The sequence below is a fragment of the Mycteria americana genome, chromosome 5 (genome assembly GCF_035582795.1).
Source record: "Mycteria americana isolate JAX WOST 10 ecotype Jacksonville Zoo and Gardens chromosome 5, USCA_MyAme_1.0, whole genome shotgun sequence".
NCBI classification, from domain to species: Eukaryota; Metazoa; Chordata; class Aves; order Ciconiiformes; family Ciconiidae; genus Mycteria; species Mycteria americana.
In genome coordinates, this window is record NC_134369.1 from 71,456,238 (window position 1) to 71,478,707 (window position 22,470).

The window sequence follows — 22,470 nt, forward strand, 5'->3', positions numbered from 1 at the left end:
CTAGGTTGTTTTGGTTTTGTTTTTTAATCCATCTTCTAAACGTTGCCAACCTGGTCTCCATTCATCGCATGTACACCCACAGCCTCTCGGCAGAGATCTTGTTGGGGGTTTGTTTTGTTTTTAAGGAGGGTTCACAGCATTTGTTTACTTACTTATTTTTAGTTCTCTGGGATGTCTGCTGCCTCTGCAGGGTGGCTGGGCTGTGCAGCAGCTTATTGTCTTTGCAGGAAGGCATGACAGTTCAAAATCTTCCAGATTAAAAAAAAAAAAAAAAAATCAGCTGATCCCTGCTTCAATGTTCTGACTAATTTTAAGGGTTTTGAATAGTTTTGTAGGACTGTACTTGCAGAGCACCATCAATTCCTGGACCAGGCCAGTGTCAGAAGCTGTTGCAGCTAGCTGTGGCGGTCCCCCGGGGAGGGCAGCCCCTGCGAGCACCAGCACGAGCTCCTATCAGACCGTAGGGCACAGCTACAAGAAGATTGGTAATGAATTTTGTAAGTTTGTCGCCAGAGAAATAGGCTTGTGAGTTACAGACAGCATCTTCTGGAGCAGAGGAGGAGGTGGCTCATAGATAGGAATTAATTAGCGGATGGAAAAATAAGAGCTCCAAACTCAACACTCGGTTAATACATAGACGGGGGAATTGGGAGCAGAAGACAAAAGACTCTGAAGTGAAGAGTGCACCAGAGGAGGTGAGGAATGCGTTGAATTAAAGCTGCAAGAAACTGCACGCAATAAGATGGCAGTATTTTGGGAGACCTAGCAAAACTGCTGAAATGGCGGGCGGGGATGAACTGTGGTTTGTTTGTGTTCCTCCCTCATCTACTGCAGGTAGCGAGGGAGTTGGTAGGCGAAGAGACTCCAACTTGCAGCCGAGACCCCAACATGAATACGTATTTTATTTCATCTGCTATTACCTTCCTTCGTCTGTTCTCCAGACAAAAGAAATAAACTCTCTACTTAAAAGGTTACTGCCATTAATTTATTTGAATTTTTGGGCAGTACACTAGATCTGCTACCACAGTTACTTAAGCTGTGCTGCTAAAATCAAAATAGACAGTGTTTTTCACTTTTTTTTGGCATAGACTTTGGAGAGCATTAGGCAAAAGTATTATGGCACGCTAATGACATTTCCCAGCATCCACTGAGTACAAATGCTTCAAATAATTTGGGAGCCAATTTTATTTCAGAAACTAATCCAACTGTACTCAGCAGCGTAGAAGCCAAAACCATCTGAAACACTAAAGCCACTTCCTTCTATGGGTTTAGCAGATGAATTGAGAGGGGAGTCAATACAAAGAGGTAGCTATTTGCCAGTGTAGTTTTCTGCCATAGAACTTTCTTCCTAGGAAGATGTAATAAAATATTTAAAAGTTTACTGATGTCTGTTGTAAATACTGCTGTAATGATAAATGGTGCCCTCGGAGACCTTTGACACTCTGAGGGCTGGGGGTAATCTGTCGTGCTCTGTGCCTTTTGCAAGGTTACAGAGCAATCTCATTGCTGGTTTTTGTTTGGCCCAATGTTTGTGTTTTCTGTGTGAGATCCCTGTAAAGGCCAGAAGTAGCCAGTTACCTGTTTCAGGCTGGATCTTAAACTGGAGGTAGAACTGTTCAAGGGATTTTGTACAAGGGAAAAGAATCATCCAAAGGTGAGATGTGCTGTGCTCGGTACATTCAAAGCCAGGTCTGGTTTGTTACGTTTGTTTTCTATCTCATGGTTCAGGTGCGGAGGTTCGTATTCCACGTAGGAACACAGCCGTGCGGCTGAGTCAGGCTGCGATGGGGGTTTGTCCTCTCTGGACCATGACTGCAGCACAGCGGAGCTGCACTGTCAGTCCAGGGTGTTTTGGGGACTGAAGAAGGGTACTGCAGCGATGCAGCCTTATTCTTTGTATAATAAATTCCCTAGAGATGCTTTGAGCTATGGAGAAGAACAAGCCTGAGGCTTATTTAAACTAAGCCTGCAGGGGTTGAACTGTTGTTGGCAGCACCTGGGGTTGAAATACGAAAATAACTTCTCAGCGCCGCTTACGCCTTCACTGCCTTGTATTGTGTAACCTGGCCAGGCTTGGGATCGTGTCCTTTGTACATGGCGGTTTAAATAGGCGCAGGTTTTATGCGCTGAACAGCGGCTGGTCAGACACTGCCAAAAGCCCTTGCTTCTGATTCCTGTGCTCCTTTGCTGGCTGCCACCTCCCGTGGCATCGGGCTGGCATCACCAACACCATTTTATTGGGAGAGCTGGGCGTGCAGCTCAGTACACTGCCGCTGCATCTGTCTAGGAGTTACCCAGGGCTGAACGCCTGAGCTTCCAAGTGTGCCGGAGCCGTTAAAGCCTGGACATCGCCTTGTGCCGTGCCGTGTCCTGCGTGGTACTGCCGCAGACTCGCACAGCTGCTCAGCCTGCCTGGGGAGCCTACACAAAGCAAAACAGAGGCAGCGTGGTCTTCAATGTAGAGTGCCCAGCATTTTGATTAAATTTAACTTCTTGAAATTTAACTTTAATTTAACTTTTTTTGATTAAATTTAACTTCTGGTCTAATTTTACTTTGCGTGCTTATAATGCATTTATAATTTGCTATTCTTCTTTCAGAAATGTGTGTATCCAGAGTGGGTGAGCTCATGTTTCCATGTAGCGTAAGCTTTCACTTACAACACAGAGCTTCTTGGATGAAGAAGGCCAGCAGAAGGGGTTGTGGTGGGGGAAGGAAGTATTATGAGTAGGAAAGAAGCTGAAAGATCACACGTTTTAGTTGGAAGGTAATGCAGAGTGTGGCACTTTGGGTGAAGGCAGGTTGCGAAGGGGTGGATTAGGAGGACACGTCGTTTGGTAAAATACATGAAGAAAAATAGCAATAGTGAGATGGCAGTGGTGAGAAGGGAGAGTAAAGATGGGATCGTGACAGGCTGAGATGTACAACAGTAAGTAGATAAGGCAAGGAGAGCGGAAAAGAGATGAAAGGGTTAAGGAATAGGAATATAGATTATATGTTGACATGGCTGCTCGTAAATAGGATCCAAGCAGGGCAGAAGAGAACATACACGGGGAAATTGTTTCTGGTGTCACTCCAAATGCTTGTGTGCTACTTACTGCAGAGCTCGTGCTGCTGTGGCAGCGCGTTGCCATCAGTAATATTTTATATCGGTGGAGAGATAATCAGTACCATCGGTGGTTAGCAGTTGCAGCTAGATGCCTGGCAGTAAAATTTGCTGGTGGAAACATCATTGTTTCCAAATAGCTGTTTCCTGCTTGGAATCAAGTTTCTGAGCTTCAAGTTTGGGGAATTTAAATTCTTTCTGTCAGACTGCAGGTTTCCTTGAATCCTGAGAAAAGAGGTATGGATAAAACAGCTCAGATGCTTGAGTGCAGTTTAAATTATTCCCCTTCTTAAAGATGTGAAACTTTAAAAGGATTGTTCTCAGTTTTCAAAATGGTTGGTAAAGAGCAATGCAGGTCTGCAGAGTGGTGAAGAAAGCAGTTTTGTATGTGTCAGAGCTACGCGATGGGATACTACAGTAATGCCTTGCATCCTCTCCACCTCCCCAGAAACATCTTGAGGCTGTCGTTCAGTTGTATTGCGTGTCAAGCTATCTAAATGGGGATTGGAAAATGTCTCGGGAGTTAAACTTAGTGAGGATAGAGGGGAAAGACTGGCAGCAAAACTCCAATCTAAGAAAAAAACCCTGTGTTTTGGGAAAGCCATCCCTTTCATGAGCAGAGACTGAACCCTCACGAGGTTCAGGAAAGTGGTTTGGAGTGAGTGATTGAGAACTGGGGAGCGTGGGGATGTCTGGAAGTCAACGCAGAGGAACTGATGACCTGTGGGTATTGCTGGGCTGTGGAGTTTGTATACTGGGGTGAATGGTTTCTGCAAAGTTGTCGCTCCTGTGGGGCTTTCTCTCCTTGTTCAGGAACTCAGGTTGTTGAAATAAAAACGTTTGAGGAATGGTCGCAGCAGAGGCAATGGTTGCTTCTGCTTACTCAGGAGGCGAGTGTCTCTTGGGCAAGTTGTATGAGTACAGTGAGAGTGTTTGGGCTCCTCAGCAACGATGTGACCCTGCTCTTCATCCTTGAGCGTCCCGTGCAGCAGTGTCCACCTGGTCCTGTTGCTAAACAGCATCTTGCTTCTAAATAACAAATGTTCATTAAAGTGTTAAAAATCCCAGGTCTGCAAAGTATCTACAGTCAAGCCCCCCAGAGAGGCTTGGCGGGTAGGCTTTGGAGTGCACGTCATGCCTCCTGCCAGGCAGCCCGACGTGTCCGTATGGCGTGTTGGGGCCCGTGAGGACTGCATGTTGAGGGCACTGGCTCGGGGCAGGAGTGCTGGCAGGCTGGCTGGCACCTTGAAGGTCTGGCCCTTTAATAAGTCCTTCTGTCCCACCCTTTGGTGACACCATGAATGTCTCCAAATGCCGTCAGTTCCCTCCTCCCAGTTGTGTGCGAGCCCTGGACGCTGCCTGTCCCTCCCTCCCTCTGTTCCCACACAGCATCAGCCCTGTGATGCAGCACCGAAGTAATGCAGAATAAACCAATTTAAAACAGTAACTATGAATTTCTCCCCTGAGGAGCCTTTTGGACACTAAAGTGATTCACAGCTGACCCAGGAGGAGTTGTGAGAAGTGGCCCTGGGTCTTTTTGCAGGATGGGACCACTCAAAGCAGTCAGTGGAGCACGTGAAAATATGACCAGGAGTAAACTTGCTTAAAAACCATCGAGGTCAGGCATGCTCAGAAGACCTAATAGCGCTGTGTGATAGGCACTAGAGCCATCAGAGCCTTCCCGTGCTGCAGAGTCGGGTACGTGGATCCGGCACACACACATACTCTCCATCTAGGGCAACTTGGCAGGACATCTATACATGCCAGTTCCACGCAGGTGAGAAGTAGCGTCTGCAAGTAGAATAATTCAAAAGTGTTAATGGGCCGTCGGTTTTCTTGATGATCTCCCATTTAAATATGGATTTATCATGAGTTTACTAGGCCTTACCTTGCTTAGCTTCTGAAATCTGATCGGCTCGCATCACACGATGATACGGCTGCAAGTTTCAGCAGTCTCCTCCCTGCCAGCTGTGCTGGAGAATAAGCAGCTGGTTGTGCCAAGCAGAGCAGCCTCGACCGCGGGCAGTGATCGGAGGAGAATATTCCATTGTAACGCTCTGTTGTGTCCTGTGTGTCTCGCTGCAGAGGTAAAATTACATAATAGTAGCAAGCTGCAGTGACTCACCACGCTGCTCGTGTGATTTACAGCAGCTCCCTAAACGGCGTTTTTGCTCAGCATGCCACATAAGCCATAATTGCAAACATGTGAGTAGACAAAAAGTACATTTTTCCGATTCCGTGTTATTTAGCATCGAGCAATCTCTGATGACTAAAACAGATGAAAATCTCTTTGTATGGATATATTGTCACCTTTGATCTAATTCTTTTTATCTCACTGTCTCCCTCTTGATGAAGTATTTTCTACAAATTCTTTGTCTTACTGTCTCTTTTTTTTTTTTTTGTGCTATCCAAGGATATTTAATTTTTGCCCTATTCCAGTGTCTCTTGCCAAGATTAATACTCCAGCTGCCTGGAAACTCTGAATTCCTTTGTTTTGAATTCATTCTTGTCGTCTTTGAACGACTATACATCTTCTCTCCTATCTCTGTGTCTAATCTTTCAGAATCATTTTCTACATATTTTAGCCAAACTTTTCTCATGGATACTCCTCTTCTTTCCATCTGTTTGCTACTTTTCTATCAGCTCCTTGTCTGTATTCAGCCTGCACCCCCCTTTCCTCTTCCAGATCCTTTTTTTCCCTAGGTAACCCCATTTGTAGGTAAGAGAAGACTCTGTTGGTCTTCAAGAAATAGGTAGGTAGCCCCATTTCTTGCGTAGATTCTTCATTTATTAATTGCAAATCAAGAGGTCATCTTTTCTGTCTCCCTCTGCTACAGGCAGGACCAGCCTGAGTCACTCCTGATGGGTACTTGTTCAGTGTTTTCTTTTTTTTTTTTCAGTGCTGGGAAATTTCACAGCTTCCCATCCCTTCGAGTTCAGTGCTGCGTTGTTACCCCAGTAGGAAAAGCTTTTCATCTGTACAGGGAATGTGGGTTAAGGCAATTTAAGCCCATTGCTAATTGTCCTATCATAAAACTGGAGAACGGATTATCCCTTCTTCCCCCTTCCCTGATATCTTTTATGTGCATGAAGGTTATCTTTTCTACTGTCAGTCTTTTTCTAGCCCAAATCACCGTATTTCCCTCAATTTTTCCCCATTAGTCACAGTTCCTAGAACTGACATTCCTCTTGCTCTAGGCAGCCCGGTCGATGTGCTATCGCTGGGCAATTCCGGCTGCTGCCGACAAGTTTTTGCTGTTACGGGAAAGCTTCTTAAGCATGATTTTCACATGTGACAGTAGCTACCTGTTCTGAAATGCTGCTTCTGACATCTCAAAGGTGGCTTGATTTGAAGATGGCAGCTTAAGAAGAGAGCATGGGTATTTGGCATTCGATACTCTGAACTCGTGGACAGCTAGTAGCGTTAGAGAAAGGCAGTACCTTCTGTGGGGTGGGGTGGGAGGCTTGTGCCTTCAGACTTGCTTAGATTGGACTTTCTTGAAAAAATTCTGCAGTTTTAAAATGCTCCAGTTGGTTATCTGTGGGCATTCAACAATTTCCCTCAGGAACTTTGTCAGAGAAATGGGAAGAATGAATCCCTCTGATTCAAACTCAGAAATCCTTTGTTCTTAGTAATCATTTATAGGCAGGGTGCATGAATTCAAGCAAAGTTGTAGCTGAAAGGTAACCCATACAGCAAGGAAGCACAGTGTGAAATCTGTGCTAAGTTTACGGAAATCATGTTGCCTTTTCTTTTTCTCATTATTAAAAAAAATACTACTTATGTTTAAAAAAAGACTCTTGACATTTGAAACTCTTCTACTAATGTTTTCCTGCCCCGGTGAAGTGTTTCTCCGTACAATTCAACTTCAAGAAGCCCTTGAAGATTTACTGACATCTGTCAGGGATGTGTTCATAGGAGTGTGTTCCCTTCTACCTTTGTATTTCGTAGTTATTTTCTTAAGTAAAAGTCTAGTAGTCATTGAGACGTAAAGGTTGTGATCATTTGGAAATGGTTATAGCAAATTTGCACTTCTTTTGCTCCACTACGTACCGGTGTATGTCCGGAGAGCCAGGGTTTCCAAAGGGATTGTAAATGCCGTGGGGCTGTACATGAGTACTGGCTGCTGTGGGTCCTGCGGGCACCAGTGACACCGTCGCTCAGGGAAGTTGCTTCAAAGCCCAGCAAATAAAACCATCTGTTTTGAAAGAGGTTATTAAAAATATTAGCTATGCTGTTACTTGTTAAATAAACACGTGAAGAATCCAAAGAGAATTTACAGCAGTGCTTGAGACCTCTTGGACTTGTCAAAAATCATATAAATTAAGGGGAGCAGTACAAAGCAGTACATGTTGTCTGGGTTGCATGTCCCTGACTGATGGTAGGGGATAGCTTTTACTAGTGAAACTTTAAACAAAAATAAACATACAAAGCAATTTGTTCCTTGAGAAAACACAGTAGCTACCATACTGTCTGGAGCAGCATTTTACCTAAAACCTAAAATCGTTATGTAAATTCTAGTCTTTCATGTCTTGCAAGCTGTTACAGAAGTTTTGTTCATGCCAGAAGAAGAACAAAGGTAGCGATGTGTACATATGCATGATCACAAAGCAGGCACACGTCTAGGATGGCCTAATAGGCTGATTTTTGCGATGTTGCTCTTCAGAGGGAGGCTGGCGGCCGTGCTGATGTTGTTTGATACGTCGCTGCTGCTCAGGCCGATCCTCCGGAGCCAGCTGATGCGTGCCTCCGTGGGAGCCCCGGTGCTGGGCTGGGTGTAAGCCTGCCCTGAGCTTCAGGGAGCAGAGCTGCCGTGTTTGAGCTCGAGATTCTGGGGAGAACGTCCTCTGTTTGGAAATTCTCTCAATGGGATTTAATAAAAGTATACCAGTGTTTTCCCTAGCTCTCGGATATTTCAGTTTGCTTCATTGCATCTATAAAATAATTGGGTTTTTTTAAATTTATGACAGCTTTTACCCTTTTAAATTAGAGGCAGAAACATGCGAGGCTATTGCTCTCGCCATAATCTATTTTTTAGTAGAATTTTCTTTTTTTTTGCAAAGGATATTTAGGATGTGCAAATGTGCTTATGTAGCTGTCCTCATCCACAAACGCGCTCATAACAAGGCAGTCTGTGTTGAGGACTCTGTGCTTCTCTTCTGAGTCAGCGGTGGCTGAGTGGGCGTGCAGGCCATATGCTCTAGCAGAGTCGTTTTGAAATGAAATACTTTTAATAAAGAGCCTACGGTATGTGATCTCTTCTCGTTTCAGGCAGGGGACTCTGGAATTAGTTTGCAGCGATTTTTCCTTCTGTCGCCGGGCCCCTGTGCTGCGAGCACCGTGTCCCCGGGGGGCTGACGGCTACAGCAGGGCTGCTCCGGCGTTTTCTCACGTGCTCCCATCCTACCGCGGGATCCCTTTGCTTCCTTTTCAAAGCACTCTTGGGGCATGCTGAGCTGTCTTAACTGATGGATCGTGTTCAGGCCACCAGGCCAGCCCTTCTCTGTTGATCTTCAAGAAATATGGGTGTCTCATGCAAAGCCTGTAATAAAGGATGGAAAGTGGAAGGGTGCTGTATGCAGATAACTCTTGCTGAACAGGCTGGTGTGCTGGAAAGCCCTTGTGAAGGGCTTAGCAATTATCCAGGTCCATGGCTTGTTTTTGTGAGTTATGTGGGTACCTTCGGATCTCTTTGAACGTTCAGTTGGGTGTGATGTAACTGTGGCTGCTTCCTGTTTTTCAGGAGACGACTTTTCATTGATACAGCAAGAAATATATATGGTTAAAGAATGCAAACATTGCAACATAGTCGCCTATTTTGGGAGCTATCTCAGGTAAACCCCACTTTTTATACCTGCATTTCTGCTGGTTCTTTCCTAAGACAATGCTCAGTCTGGTTTAGTACTTAATATCCTCTCTCAGTGTTCTTCTCTAGGTTGAATTCCCGTTGGTTCCCAGTTGGCTTTAAAAAAAAAAAAAAAAAAAAAAAGAAAAGTGACTAATACTTTGTTTTCTCTGCTGGCCAAAAGGCTGGAATATTTTTATCACTAGGAACAGAAAGAAACTTCTCCCCTAGAGACTCTTACAACATATCCAATCCTACTCACTTGCGGGGCAGATTTTAAAAGTTTATCAATTCTAATATAAAACGAGCTCATTATTTATCTAGAGTAGAGTTGTTTTTAGATATTTTATTTAATGGTAGTCTTGTGTGCTGGAGAAGTATAGCCAGTGAGTTGTGAGAGCAAAACACTAAATCTGAGCTGCTGGTAATAACATTTTTCATAATCCTGGTGTAACAGAGGCAACGTACTGAGAGGCAGAAACAAGGTGATGCCAGCTGGCTGCATCTTCAAGTGCACACGTTAAATGTTATACAGAAAGCTGGGGAATATTTTCCATTTCTGTGGAACTCTTGCCATTTATCAATTGGCTCTGTGGAAATATATATCACTACTTCGCCTGTTTGGTCTTTTTCTACGAGGCTTCATCTTTAGATTTCTTGGAGGGCCGCATTTTTTAAGTAATCTGCACAGCCCAAATGGACTTTAACTGGGACAAAATGGCTAAATTTCCAAACCCCCAGTACCCTTTTTGGAGGCCGTGAAAATTTTTTAGGTATAAATTAGGTAATTTCAATTTAACACACTAAACTCGCAGTATCAATCTTATCTAATGTAATCTTGCTGATAGCAGATAAGCCTCAGGTGTTTCTTCTACATGTTCTTTATTGCAGTGAGGAGGTCAGAGTTAAAGCAACACCTTTTAGGTCTGATAATGTTTAAAGGCTTCTCAGTGAGTTTGGCATAAAATTTTCATTTTGATAGGTGAGAATTTATGTTGAGATTATTAACAACATGTAAAATGTGTAACTGCTAGTCATGTATCAGAATGTGTATTTTTAACAAAGAGTGATCAAGACCAATAGAAAATACTTTAAATCATCATTATTAACTGTGTTCTGTATACAAATCAATCAGCTTCTGATGCCTGTGTTTTAACTTTCTTTTGATAGCCGTGAGAAGCTGTGGATATGCATGGAATACTGCGGTGGGGGATCCCTCCAAGACATTTACCATGGTACTTTGAAACTCATGTTAACATTTGTACCTTTCGGAAGCTTTCTGCAAAGAAGAAAAATAAATAATAAGCAAACTAACGGGGAACGGTTGGTACTGGCTGGGCACTGCGCATGTTTTTTCTTAGGGCATGAACAGTGGTTTTTAGCTACAGTCAACAGATTTTGTGAAGAGCGCTTCTCAAATATGGGGAGCGTCATTTTGGGCTAGTACCCTGTCATTCTAGGGTGGAACATACTTTATTTTTTAATCATCACCCCGTTTATTTTTCTCCACGATGCTTAGGGGACTGACCCAAAGAGCTTGAGTTATTCCAGTGGAGAGCTCTTCAGTAGCTGCAGTTGCTGTACACTGGGAGCTCGCCTGTGTCTTGGCTTCTCTCGGCCCATGTCTCTGAGTGCCACATGCAGAAGCAGGTTATCTGCTTTCTGAAGGGGTGGAAAAAAGACCTCTAAAAATATTCACAACCAGAAATCGCGCTAATTGGATATGGAGACTGTACGTGGTGTGAGGAAGCAGTTTTTACTGGGAAATCTCTACGTTTGATCTTTAAAGGGTAGAAATGAGTTGTTATTCTTGCTCCTGTGCAGTGCTGTACCACTCTTTTTATTGTTATTTTCCCCTCTGAGGTTTCATCTAGAGTTGTTGATTCTGCAGAAGGATTTATTGGAGTTGTTGGAAAAGTGGTCTGGGGACTTGCTCTGCCTTTAAGTGATAACATGGAGTTTTCGAATACCAGAGCTCTTTCTGCTTTATTTTTCAGCCAGTTAGCACAAATAGCTTTAAAACAATTCCAAGTCTCATAGGCCTCTAGTATAGAACACTGCCATTTCTGATATTAAAAAATTAGCAGAAGTCACTTTTATTGTTTTTTTACCTTCCTCGGAATACAGATATTACTTTACTACAAAGTCACTTGTGAAATGATGATTAGATTTCTGTCAAAACAGGTTTTCTTCTTGCTGTGGGTATTGTCTTCTGTTATTGTGCTGGGTTTTTTTTACAGAAAGCCTTTCTGTAAACAAGCAAACTAACCCCTCTTTTCAGCTCAATGTAAAATACAGTTCGTGTAAAATCGGTCTTTTAAGTTTTGCATGGAGATACCACTTTTTGGCTGCTTCACAATGTTATTTATGTGTTGTATATTATAGACTTACACACTTTTTAATCTTTGTTTTCAGTAACAGGACCTCTGTCAGAGTTGCAAATTGCATACGTATGCAGAGAAACTTTACAGGTACTGTCCTTCTGCAGGTATACAATAAAGTGTTTGCTCCATGTAGAGAAAGTAGATACAGAAGACGATTTCAGAAAGCGCTGCAGTACCATCACTTACACTTGTAAGCATTGAGAATCTAGCTGAAACCAATTAACCAGGGTTAATCTGGGAGTTTCCGTATTGTAAATAAAAATTAGCAAGAAACTCCAGTAACGTAGTGCAAACACTTGCTTAAAATCATTGTCAGAACAGTGCTGCTTCTGTGCTGTAATTTGCAAAGGAGTTTACGCAAGAGTAGGTGTCTCTGTGGATCCCACTGCAGGACCAAAATACCGAACCTCCGCCCTGCTCCCGTTTCTTCGGTGAGCCTGTTGGTTTCAGAGAAACTGTGGAAGACAGATCTGCGCAGGTCGTGACCACAGTGTTATCTGGGCTATTTTCATCCATTGTTCTATCACGGTGATTCACTGTAGCAGTTGTTTAGGACAAATTTTTGAATCTCCTTGCAGAAAACAGGTAGTACCTAGTAAGCAAGGGTAAGTGGCTGAGTAATGGAGGAAAAAAAAAAAAAGGCACATTTTAAATTGCCTGCTTGATCTGTGGCAGTAAATTCTAATAATTTGTAGAGGAAAAATACTGCACCCAGATGACTAAAATTCTCTTTCATTTTGTGATTGCTAATAACTAGAAATACAAGATAAGATGATGCAGGCAGCTTGTTTCTTAAAGGAACTTTTCTTTCCCTGCTCTGTGTATCCATGAATAATTACGTGAGAGAATCACGGGGATGCACACCTTTCCCTGAAGCCGTGGCTGAACTGGTTGCTGCCAGAGGCAGGGGTGTAGACCCGTGAATTATCTGTTCTGATCTCTTCTTACTGCAGGGACTCGTATTGCTGGAAGGGCAGCTTAAAGGCTAAACACCTGCTAGCTGAAACCTTCAGGACTTCAAAAATATAGTTAATTTTAGTAAAGGGAATAGGTGATGTATCTTGAGGTTTGTTTTGAAAAGACACATATATCTGTGTAAAATGTTACACCGTGACTGGCTTAAACGAGTCTTCACGTATATTGGCTGGGGCTGGGAGAGATGAGGAACAGAACCCAGTGTACCTCTTACCTGTAAATCTCAAATTTCTCCACTTTCAAATAAAATACATTGAGTAATTTAAATTTATTAAATGGGCCTGGCTTTGTAGTATGTTAACAAATGGCAAAATGACGCGTTGTCTCTTTTATTTCCAGGGTCTTGCTTATTTGCATATGAAGGGCAAAATGCATAGAGACATAAAGGTAACTTGGAACTTTGAGAAACTTGTGTTAAATTTTCTAGTGCAGAAAAATACTCCTGATAAAGATTTTTAACTTTCTATTTATTATGTTTTAGGGTGCAAATATTCTACTAACAGACCATGGAGATGTCAAATTAGGTAAGTTGCCTGAATTTAATAATAAGACAGCAAATGGGAACATTTTAATTTGGTCAATCAAAAGCTACAGTACCAGCTAGGATACTTTGATTTAGCAAGTTGCCTTTTACTTTTATCATTCCATTAAGACAAAAAAATAACCAGAATGTAGAAATGATGCCTCCCAAGAATATTCAGCTTTTGTAAGACTTTGTTTTGTGTTGAACAGCACATGCACAGCAGAGATTGAGCTTGCTACAAATGATAAAGCATGACACAGCAGATCTCCTGTATTGTTGCAGTCAGTTTTATTAGATACTGTTCTCAGTGGCATGAACATTTTTGTGTTGCACTGTAGGATGTTCTAATTCTTCTTTGGGGCAATAGTTGACAACAGAAAATGTGTATCCATGGGCTTGTGTACGTATGAGATGGGAAGTTTTGCATTCTCTCAGGAAGTTACAGATAATTTCTTTTTTCAATGAGCAAGCCTTGAAGCCTCCCAGGTCTCCCTGGAATTTGCCAGCTTGGGGTTCCCTGGATATCAACGTGTTTGTTCCTAGCCAGAATGGCAGTTTTCCCTCGGAGCCTCCAAGGATCCACTGTGTGAGACAGCATCTCCTGAGCCTGGCAGCCTGTGGAAAAGCGGGGTCCGATCCTGGCTGCCTCTCTAGCCCAGTGTATGATGTTGGGCATTTCCACGCAGGTGGAGAAGAGGAAACTCTCCTGCTTTGCAAGCGCTCTGAGGTCTGCAGATGAAAACTCAGATGAGATCTGTATGACTGGCTTCCTCCAGTGACACTTTGCATTTAGCGCAGCACAAACAGACTTGTTACCCGAGTGCGCTGCCTTCAAAACCCCTTGCTGCTTGTCTGATGCCTCACTTCAGCGAAGTCTCCATGTAGTTAGGGCTCTGCAGGAAGTAGGGAGCAGACATCCTGGGAGACGAATGGGATGCTCATCATCTTACCGTGCCTGGTGTTGGAATCAGGGCGGTTGTGCGTTAGCTGCATCGCTGCCCTTCAGAAAAGCGGTGTGGTTCAACACGTTTACTCCTCTGTGGTGAACCAGGAGTGCTGTGCTAGGAAAGTATGGCTTTTTAAGGAAGGAAAAAAAAAAAAAAGAGTAAAACCTTGAAACTGATTGGAGATTCCACTAACTGCATTAAACTTGGGTTACGCACTGATACCTTCCTTTTGCCTGCTAAGCTAGTTAGATTTCCCCACAATTATCCTCCAGCTATCATACTACACGTGCAATAAAAATAAAAAGGATGTAAATGATTTTTGGCTCTGCAAGACCGCCTGATTATCTGCAGCTCTGAGAGAAAGGATTATTGTCCCCTAGACAGTCTCCAGAAATGAGAACAGATGGCCCCCCGCAGTTCCTCCATAAGTAACACAGAAATAGTACCGTTTCCAAAGCATGATGCTATTTTTCCTCTTGAATATTAAATTGAATACCCACTAAATTTTGTGCGGTTGCTTGGTTGCTGTATTGTGAGGTGGAAAAATAGCTAGGAGAGGAACAGGATCATGAGTGAGCTGTATGTAGAAACTAAACTTTTCAATTTGAAGTCACGTCAATGAAGACATTAGCTGATCTCATTATTAATCTTTAACTGTTGAAGTTTAATGAATTATTAATTTGCATGAGAAACATGATTGTTCTTTCATAATATGATACTTCCCAGAGTAGAATTGGGGTCTTAAAATGAGATTTCTAAGTCTATGATAATTTTATTTTCCAGCTGACTTTGGTGTAGCAGCAAAAATAACAGCCACCATTGCGAAGAGGAAATCATTTATTGGTACCCCTTACTGGTAATAAACTACTTGGATTGCTATGATTGTATGCAAAGCTTAGTCTGTATTTATGCCAAGAATTCTAAAATACACGCACTGAAGTATACACACATATTTTTAAATACATATAGCAATTGCATGAATTCTTCCTTTCTTCCAAGTAAAATGCCTGAAGGGTAAAAGTCTGGGAAGCCCTGACTGTAGCTGTAACACAAGCTACCTGATATTTGAGGCAGGATTGCTGTTGTTTCCCCCAAGTTTATTAGTGCAGAACATTCTCCCCTTTTTCTGCATACCCAATGGTCATTCAGGTTCTCAGTAGCTTCTTACACTTTTAGTGAATAAACCAAACAACGTCTTTTCGATTTCTGTGCAGAAAGAATTGTTAAGAACAACAGATTTTAAACTACCTTTTAATTGTCTCTACTGATTAATGTCTGTACAAGACAGCATTTCATATGCAAATATATCATTGTAAATCTTGAGCTGGATTATATATGCAAATTTAACTGCTGTTGGTTTCTGGCATTACTGTGATGCAGTTGAGATGCCTAGGGCGGTATTCTTGGTATAGACGGAACATGTACGTACAGCTTAATCCAGACAATGGCTTTTAATTGTTCACTGCCCTCTTTATCCTGTTGGAGAAGGAGGACTGAGGGCAGGAAGATTATCTGGTCATTAAAGCATTTCACCAGGAATCATGAGACTGGTTCTATTCCTAGCGCTGCTGTCCAGCCCATGACCTCGGGCAATGCACGTCACCTCTGTGTGCTTCTCCGCTCATGCCGGGTGAGGGGAGGGCAACATCAGACTTTTCCCTGACTTACGCTCTTTGGGGGGGGGTTCTGCTCTACGGTTATGTGATGTGCTTTGTGCCTCCCGCGCTCGGGCACTGTTCAGAGGCGGCTGGTGCTCTCATTGAACAATGCCTTTGCTTTTAAAGGATGGCCCCAGAAGTTGCAGCGGTGGAGAAGAACGGTGGATATAACCAGCTCTGCGATATCTGGGCGGTTGGCATAACAGCGATTGAACTTGCAGAGCTTCAGCCGCCCATGTTTGATCTTCACCCGATGAGGTCTGCTGGCTGGGGATCTTGCTTATCTCCAGGATCCCCTTCGGTCCCAGTAGATAGAGTTTAACCTTCTCCGTAGCTCAGGCCTAGAAACTCACACTAGGATTCCTTCATCAAATATCTACTTTCTGCATGAGCTGTGTCTGTTTTTAAGACATCAATCTGAAGCTACTGACTTAAATTTAGAATTAAAATTATCATTGAAATTTTTAATTTAAAAAACCCCAACTTTGTAGTGTCAACAGCAACTGCGAATAAGAACAGGTGTAGTAAATCACTAGAGAAGCTGTAGCCTTATGTTTAACAGGATTATGCATGGCAATAAAAAGATCTTATTTAAAGATAGAAAATCAACAGCTTTACTGTGTCTGTCCTCTAACACAGTATAGCCTATACTCCAGTTTCACCAGTATGATTCTTACCGTGAAGTATTAATTTGAAGTGTTTAGATATTGGAATGAAATTAAGTATTTTTTACCATATAATAACATTATTCTTTCTTTACCTTTAGGGCTTTGTTTTTAATGTCAAAAAGTAATTTTCAACCGCCAAAGCTAAAGGAAAAAGCAAAATGGTAGGTTAAACCCTCTCCTTTGTTCAATATTTTGCAGATAATGTGAAAACAGTACTTGTCATTATTGAAGAAGGGAGGCAGTTAAAAATAGTGTGTGCTAGTTTTCAACTTGGAACTTGAGAAGTGATTTTGCTTACAGGAAGTTTCACTGAGAAACAGCTAGTTGTTTTTTATAGGTGTCTGAAAGCAAACGAGAAGAGAGGGTTAAGGTCCAGAAGCGGGCATTTTCTGGCGTGGCAGAAAACCAGCAGTAAAGGACAGGACAGCCCTACCTATGCAAATTTATCCCTGCCAGTGATCCAGAGGGAAATGAAACGTCCCTTCTTGGATCCTCTTTGTATGTTCTAGGAAGAAGAATTTTTATCCTTTCCCCTTAATTCCTATTATAGGGTATTTGCCACTGTCAGTGGGACAGGTAATCATTTAATCCTTTCATGATTTCTTTAACCTGTGATACCTTCCTAGTGCCTGCAAGATTTTGTACCACGCTTACTAACATTTTATTTATGAGACTCAAAACAATTCTGGTATGCAGGATTTTTTGCTGCTGCTGTACAGTCGTTTTACCTTGAGGTGTTTGGGTGGGCAGATGTGTGCTAGACGAAGGGAGAAAACACTTCTAAGTGCGTGTTTCCTGCATTGAAACTGCTCGGTGTAACCCCAGCCAATGCACTTCACTTCTCCAGTGCTACCTTCTCAGATGCTAAGGCTAGAAGAGGAAATGTGTTTTGTAACGAGGTTTGACTTGGGCTAATATTGTCCCCAGGGAGGCATACTAACACAAATGCAATTGCGAGAAAAACGCTTGAAAAATTGTAGGTCCAGTCATAACATCAGGTCACAATTCAGATCTAAAAAGAGGTGATACGACAGAGTCACCTAAGGTGTTCTGAAAATAGCAATAAAGCATTTTTAAAGAGTAAGTTGAGTCTCTGTTGAGAACTTTGTATTTTATTTTCCTACCTGTAGCCAAGAACAGTGAAATTTGTAGGTTTACCTAGACTTTGAGGGTTTACTGGGTACATAATTCACAATTTTTATTTCCAATACCGAATTCCGTAACAATTGAAACTGGAAAACGTTGAAATAGCACCATACGTGTTTGGTTTATTTTCTGTACCAAAACATTTTCCATGCAAGTTCCATGAATCGAATGGGTTTTTTCCTATTTTGTTAACTTGGAAATGTAATTATTCAAACCTGAGATGAGGTACCTGGACGACATTCTAATTTAGCACACCCTTTTGTAATCTGTTTTGTAACTGTGTTAAAATAAAAAATATCTTCTTGAAAAATTAAACATAAACCCTCATTTTTCTTTAAGGTCATCAACATTCCATAATTTTGTCAAAATAGCACTTACAAAAAATCCAAAGAAGAGACCGACAGCAGACAGACTCCTTTCTGTAAGTGACTTGGAACATTTAGTGACATCAGTAAGAGATCTCTGGCTTCCAAGTGAGCAGCAGATCAATAGGAAACCAAACTGGAACAATTTTCTTTCTCTGATCTTAAAACATGGGTGGTGAAATCTGAAGGAGAGAGAGATTGGTCAGCTGCAGGAAGTAGCAAGATTTTGTTCAATATCAAGATTTTTATATGATTTGTGGTAGGAACAACTACAGAAATTTGCTTCGTGTGCTGTCTTCAGCCTTGTCCTTTCTGCAAGTGGGTGTCTCAGCCTCTTAGATACAGCTGCGCAGATGTCGACCCTTCCTGTCACCCAAATAGAAAACTGATGTATTTAGCAGCTTTTCATGTATCTGTTTCTGCCTTCCTAAACTCGAGTGAACTACTCATGTAAAAAATGAAGTTAAGGTGTAATTGTTTGATTCAGAGTTTAATTTCAATTCACAAGTGGCCAAAAGCGTGGCGTTTCTATGCTTATGGAGGGGTTAGAAAGTCTAGCCGTTAAGGCGTCTATAAAGAAATACCCAAGCCCCCAGAAAGCAGCCAAAATTCGGTAACGTTCTATATTGGATGTTTGTTGATGAAAGTTACATATCAGTTGCATGTTATAACTTGTTCTTTTCTGCGGTTCTAGCATAGCTTTGTAGGGCAGCCTGGTCTTTCAAGATCTTTAGCAGTTGAGCTGTTGGACAAAGTTAATAATCCTGACAACCATACACACTACAGTGAAGTCGATGATGATGATTTTGAGGTGAGAACATCTTTTGTTTTCTGTCTTTAGGTAAAACTCCGGTTTAAACACCTTGCTTTGCTTTGGGAATGTAAGATTGCAATTTGACAGAGGCGCTGCCCCAACATTTTTAGAGCTCCATTTTTAGAGTTACCATGCAGGAGAAGCCAGGAAATACTGCCACGGTGCTTGTCACACTTACGCTGTGGGTGTATAGAAGGACCCTGCGCACGGGTTGTGCAAGGCTAGGAGAAAGGCGGTGCATGTTGCAGTGTGTGACTGCCACAGCTATTCTTTCTCCTTGTTGGTTTGATTGTTGATTGAGATCCACCACAAAGCCACGCGACTTTTCTCAGCTTTTCCGTTTATAACCCTTGCAGCCTCACTCCGTTATCCGCCATACAATTCGTTCTACAAACAGGAACATTAGGGCAGAAAGAACGGCATCGGAGATAAACTGTAAGTTTCTGATGTGCTTTGCCCATTTTGTGGTGTTGGTTTGCTCCTACCGATGGAGGATGTCGGTGTCATTCTTTTGCTGTGTACTCTGGAAAGTCTCTTCCGCTGTTGGCACATTGGAGAAACAAAACCAGAAGAAACAGCACATACACATGAATCTTCAATAATAGTATTCCGAAACCAAAATTAAAACTTGCGTATTTTTCTGCTGTTTCATTCCATCTCATTGCTGCATCGTAATGCTTATGTGGAAACCTCGCATGACCAGCATAGCCTTTCAGCTCTCTGACTTCTGTCAGACCATGCAGCCTTACTTAAAACAGCAAAACCACTAATAACCTGCAAACATCAAAAAATGAGAGTGAGTTGATAATTAGGAGGGCATCTTTTCACATGAGTGTCATTGGGTGTCATGCTGTGATGAGAAAATATAGAAAAAATGTAGCATTTTGTGTTTGGCTGCACATTGTTTCAAGTTCATAAGTGAAACCTTTTCTTGACCCTGATGGAGCTCTTGTGACTGCAATAGCTGTCCTGACCAGGGTGCGTGCTAACATCATGCATTTTCTTTTACTATAACCTTTTCTTTTCTTTTAAAAACAATACTAATACACTACTCAGTTGGATTTAAGTTGAAATTTTGAGGGTAGAAATGATCTTTCTCCAGGTCTGGTCAAACATCTTTTGTAGTGTAAATGCTGTCTGCTCCTCTGCATCACATACATCACACTTTTAGGAAGGTTGCTGTTAAAAAGCCTTTTTCTTCTCTTTCACATGCATTAAATGTAACACGGGTTATGTAGCTACGTTTTAGTGTACTTTCATATAATGACTTCGTATTTACTTTTGGTCTGCTTCTTTCCTGTGGGTTTCGTATCTGCAAATGTAAGCATTTAGACAATAACGCAGATATTTAAGTGATGGTCGTATTTTATAGGCAAGTTAAGTGTTGTGTACATAATATTTAGATCTGTTACAACATGTGTTTCACTGTAAGCATTGAAAGGGCACTAGTATAAAGTTGTATGTATTAAATTTGAAAATGTCATGTTTTGTAGTTGATAAGCTGCAGTTTGAGCCCCCTCTACGGAAAGAAACAGAAGCTCGGGATGAAATGGTAAGGACAAGTTTGTTTTTTCTTTCATTTATTAAAATCATGGTGTCTTCATTGTTTTGTGGTTCAGCTGTAAGGAATATGTCTCTGAAGTATAAAGTCATGAGAAGACCACTCTTGGTCCCCAGACAATTGCCACATTTTTAAGAAAATGAATCGTCCTCCATGCTTTGTGCGGAGAGTCACGCTCTGATGAAAAAACCGACATGTGCCTATTAATTTGATAATGTGAAGAGGCCGTTCTGCATTTGAGTCCTTGATCTTCCCATCATCAGGCTTTATTTGCTGCTTGTTTCTTGGAAGGCCGCCAGCTCGCATGCAGCCAGTTTTGCCCCCTGTGAGCTGCTGCTGTTTGTTCCAGCCCTCAGCAGTTTACTGCAGCTCAGCTAATTAACGTTCTTTGGGATTAGGATGTGCCTATGTACACAAGGGCTCCATTTTTTAATAAGCGTTGTGAATAGCCACAGCTGCTGTTAGTTTTGATTTGGAGACATCAGTGCTCAGCACTCCAGAAAAATCCCATTCCTGTTTTTTACAGCTGTACTCCAGCTCACCAGGTAGGTACGAGTTCATCTTTTTTTGAATGTGACTGATGAGATCTGTACTTGTCGTTACTGTTGAGGTCCCCTCAGTGCCATGTCTAGTGACAGGAATGCTCCCAGCCTCTGCTGATGGCATCTCATATGAGTTTGGAGGTGGCTACACTATGTTCTCTTGCTGGAAGAGTGTCTTGGAAGTGCCCTGAGTGGAAAAGACGAGTTTTTACCATAAATTTTTGCTTTCCTGTTACTTATTGCCACTTGATACTGGTATTATACCATTTCCAGGTGCTGCTTTTAAGTCTGAGTCTAAGAAGAAGATAGATTTTCAATAGTTGCTTTCAAATCAGATTGTAAAACATTATTTCACTTTGGAATTTTATTTGACTGCTTATGGGTCATTCTGCAGGGCTTGGGAATTCCCCAGGCCTCTTCATGTGCTGTGGATAAGGTACTTCAAGTTTGACGGGGGAAAAAAACTGAAAATTTCTGCATCTTCAGGTTGTGGCCGCTGGCACTGACTTTGCTTCGCATTGGAATCCTTTTGTTGATGGTGGAAGCAGCAAGTAAGTACAGAGCTTAAAAACTTCTTTTATTTCTGTGACTTAATATGAAAATACACTCTGAAAGAAAAATTGAGCTATGGTGGAAAATCAAACCATAAGCCCTAATCCACTTTAGTATTCATAAAGTTAAGGGAGATTTTACCCAGTATACAGTCCTCCTCCTGCAGTTGGTTGGTCATTCATTCTCTTGGGGAATGGCTTTTAATCCCTTTTAACCACAAACAGTAGTTTGTTTTAAATCTGTTGTAGCTCCCCGGTTGTAGATGGCAAGTGAAGTGTAAACGTATGGCCAGCACGCTGAAATAACGCAGCCAGAGTCAATTTTCCGAAGCAAAGCTGGTAACCTTGCAAGGGCTGAGTTCAGGATCCTGTGCTGGCCTTGCACTTCTCTTCTGCGCCGCGGCTGTGGTTGTGACATCCTGTGGCAAAGCACGGTCGCAGCCCTGAAGGCGGGTCCTTGCAAGAAAGGGAAGGAGAAACCACTTCTGAAGATTTAGTTTTACCAAGTTCAGTCCGACGGCACGACTGCTTCTGTTGTGGGGGTCTGATGAGTGTAAGCTGTAACACGGTCAGGCGGCGTTCTGGGGTGAAACGTCTTAGGTAAAGATACGCTACAATTGATCTCCCCTGGGATAAAGCAGGCCTGAGTAAGGGAGCACGACTCTGTCCAAGTTAGGATTGAATTTGTTAGGTATGTGGCTTCCTTTTGCTGCAAAATACTGGATTCTGCCTTTAAAGGGAATCTTTGAATTTGCGGTGAAGTATATCGAAGTTCAGTAATACTGACTGATGCACATATGTAGGGAAAGATGGTATTTCGGCTGAAATAATTGCTCGGCTAAAAGAGCCTGTTTCCCATCTTTATTTGGAACTGAGTAGCAGGCAGTGAATTTCTTTGGCTTTTTTGCAGATAAAGTCTTGCATAAGCTGTCAGCTGACATTACAGCCCCCTGGAAAGCTGACCGTGTCACGGAGGTTGCCAGCGTTTGGGTCTTTTTAAGTTCAACCTATTTTTCTGTTCTGACTCTCATTGTAGTAAAAGTTCGGGGTGGCTCTCTAGGCCTTGCCTTTCCCTGTCCAGTAATGACAGCGACTGCTTTCCTTCCTCTCTCGGTTTGTTTGTGTGACCCTGATGAGCTGCAGATTGAAAGTCTTTCTCGTGAGTGCTGGCTTTTCTGCGGATAGCTGGAATCTGCCGGCTCGAGGAGCAGGGAGGGGGGGAAGCTCCTCCCAGCAAAGCGACTTAGGGATTTGATTCTGTTTCTGTAGCGTTATTAAGATTGTCTATACCAGGCTGTATTAAAAGCAGAATGAACGTAGCCGTAGCAAACGTTGCTAGGGCTATAAATCAGTAAATAGATACAGATTTAGTATTGCAAGGAGGAC

The 22,470-nt window shown here is 42.3% G+C and overlaps 1 protein-coding gene across 5 annotated transcripts in view; it reads left to right on the forward strand.

The window, feature by feature from the left end:
• The window catches only part of MAP4K5 (mitogen-activated protein kinase kinase kinase kinase 5), a 71,168-nt gene that overhangs the window by 26,039 nt on the left and 22,659 nt on the right, over positions 1–22,470 (forward strand). For all 5 annotated transcript variants that reach the window (XM_075503970.1, XM_075503969.1, XM_075503973.1 and 2 more), the window contains exons 4-16: positions 8,849–8,939; positions 10,121–10,185; positions 11,366–11,421; positions 12,649–12,696; positions 12,791–12,833; positions 14,563–14,635; positions 15,564–15,695; positions 16,204–16,266; positions 17,591–17,672; positions 18,311–18,427; positions 18,787–18,865; positions 19,924–19,982; positions 21,020–21,084. In XM_075503970.1, coding sequence (XP_075360085.1) covers positions 8,849–8,939; positions 10,121–10,185; positions 11,366–11,421; positions 12,649–12,696; positions 12,791–12,833; positions 14,563–14,635; positions 15,564–15,695; positions 16,204–16,266; positions 17,591–17,672; positions 18,311–18,427; positions 18,787–18,865; positions 19,924–19,982; positions 21,020–21,084 — 973 coding nt within the window. The remainder of the gene's footprint in view (positions 1–8,848; positions 8,940–10,120; positions 10,186–11,365; positions 11,422–12,648; positions 12,697–12,790; positions 12,834–14,562; positions 14,636–15,563; positions 15,696–16,203; positions 16,267–17,590; positions 17,673–18,310; positions 18,428–18,786; positions 18,866–19,923; positions 19,983–21,019; positions 21,085–22,470) is intronic.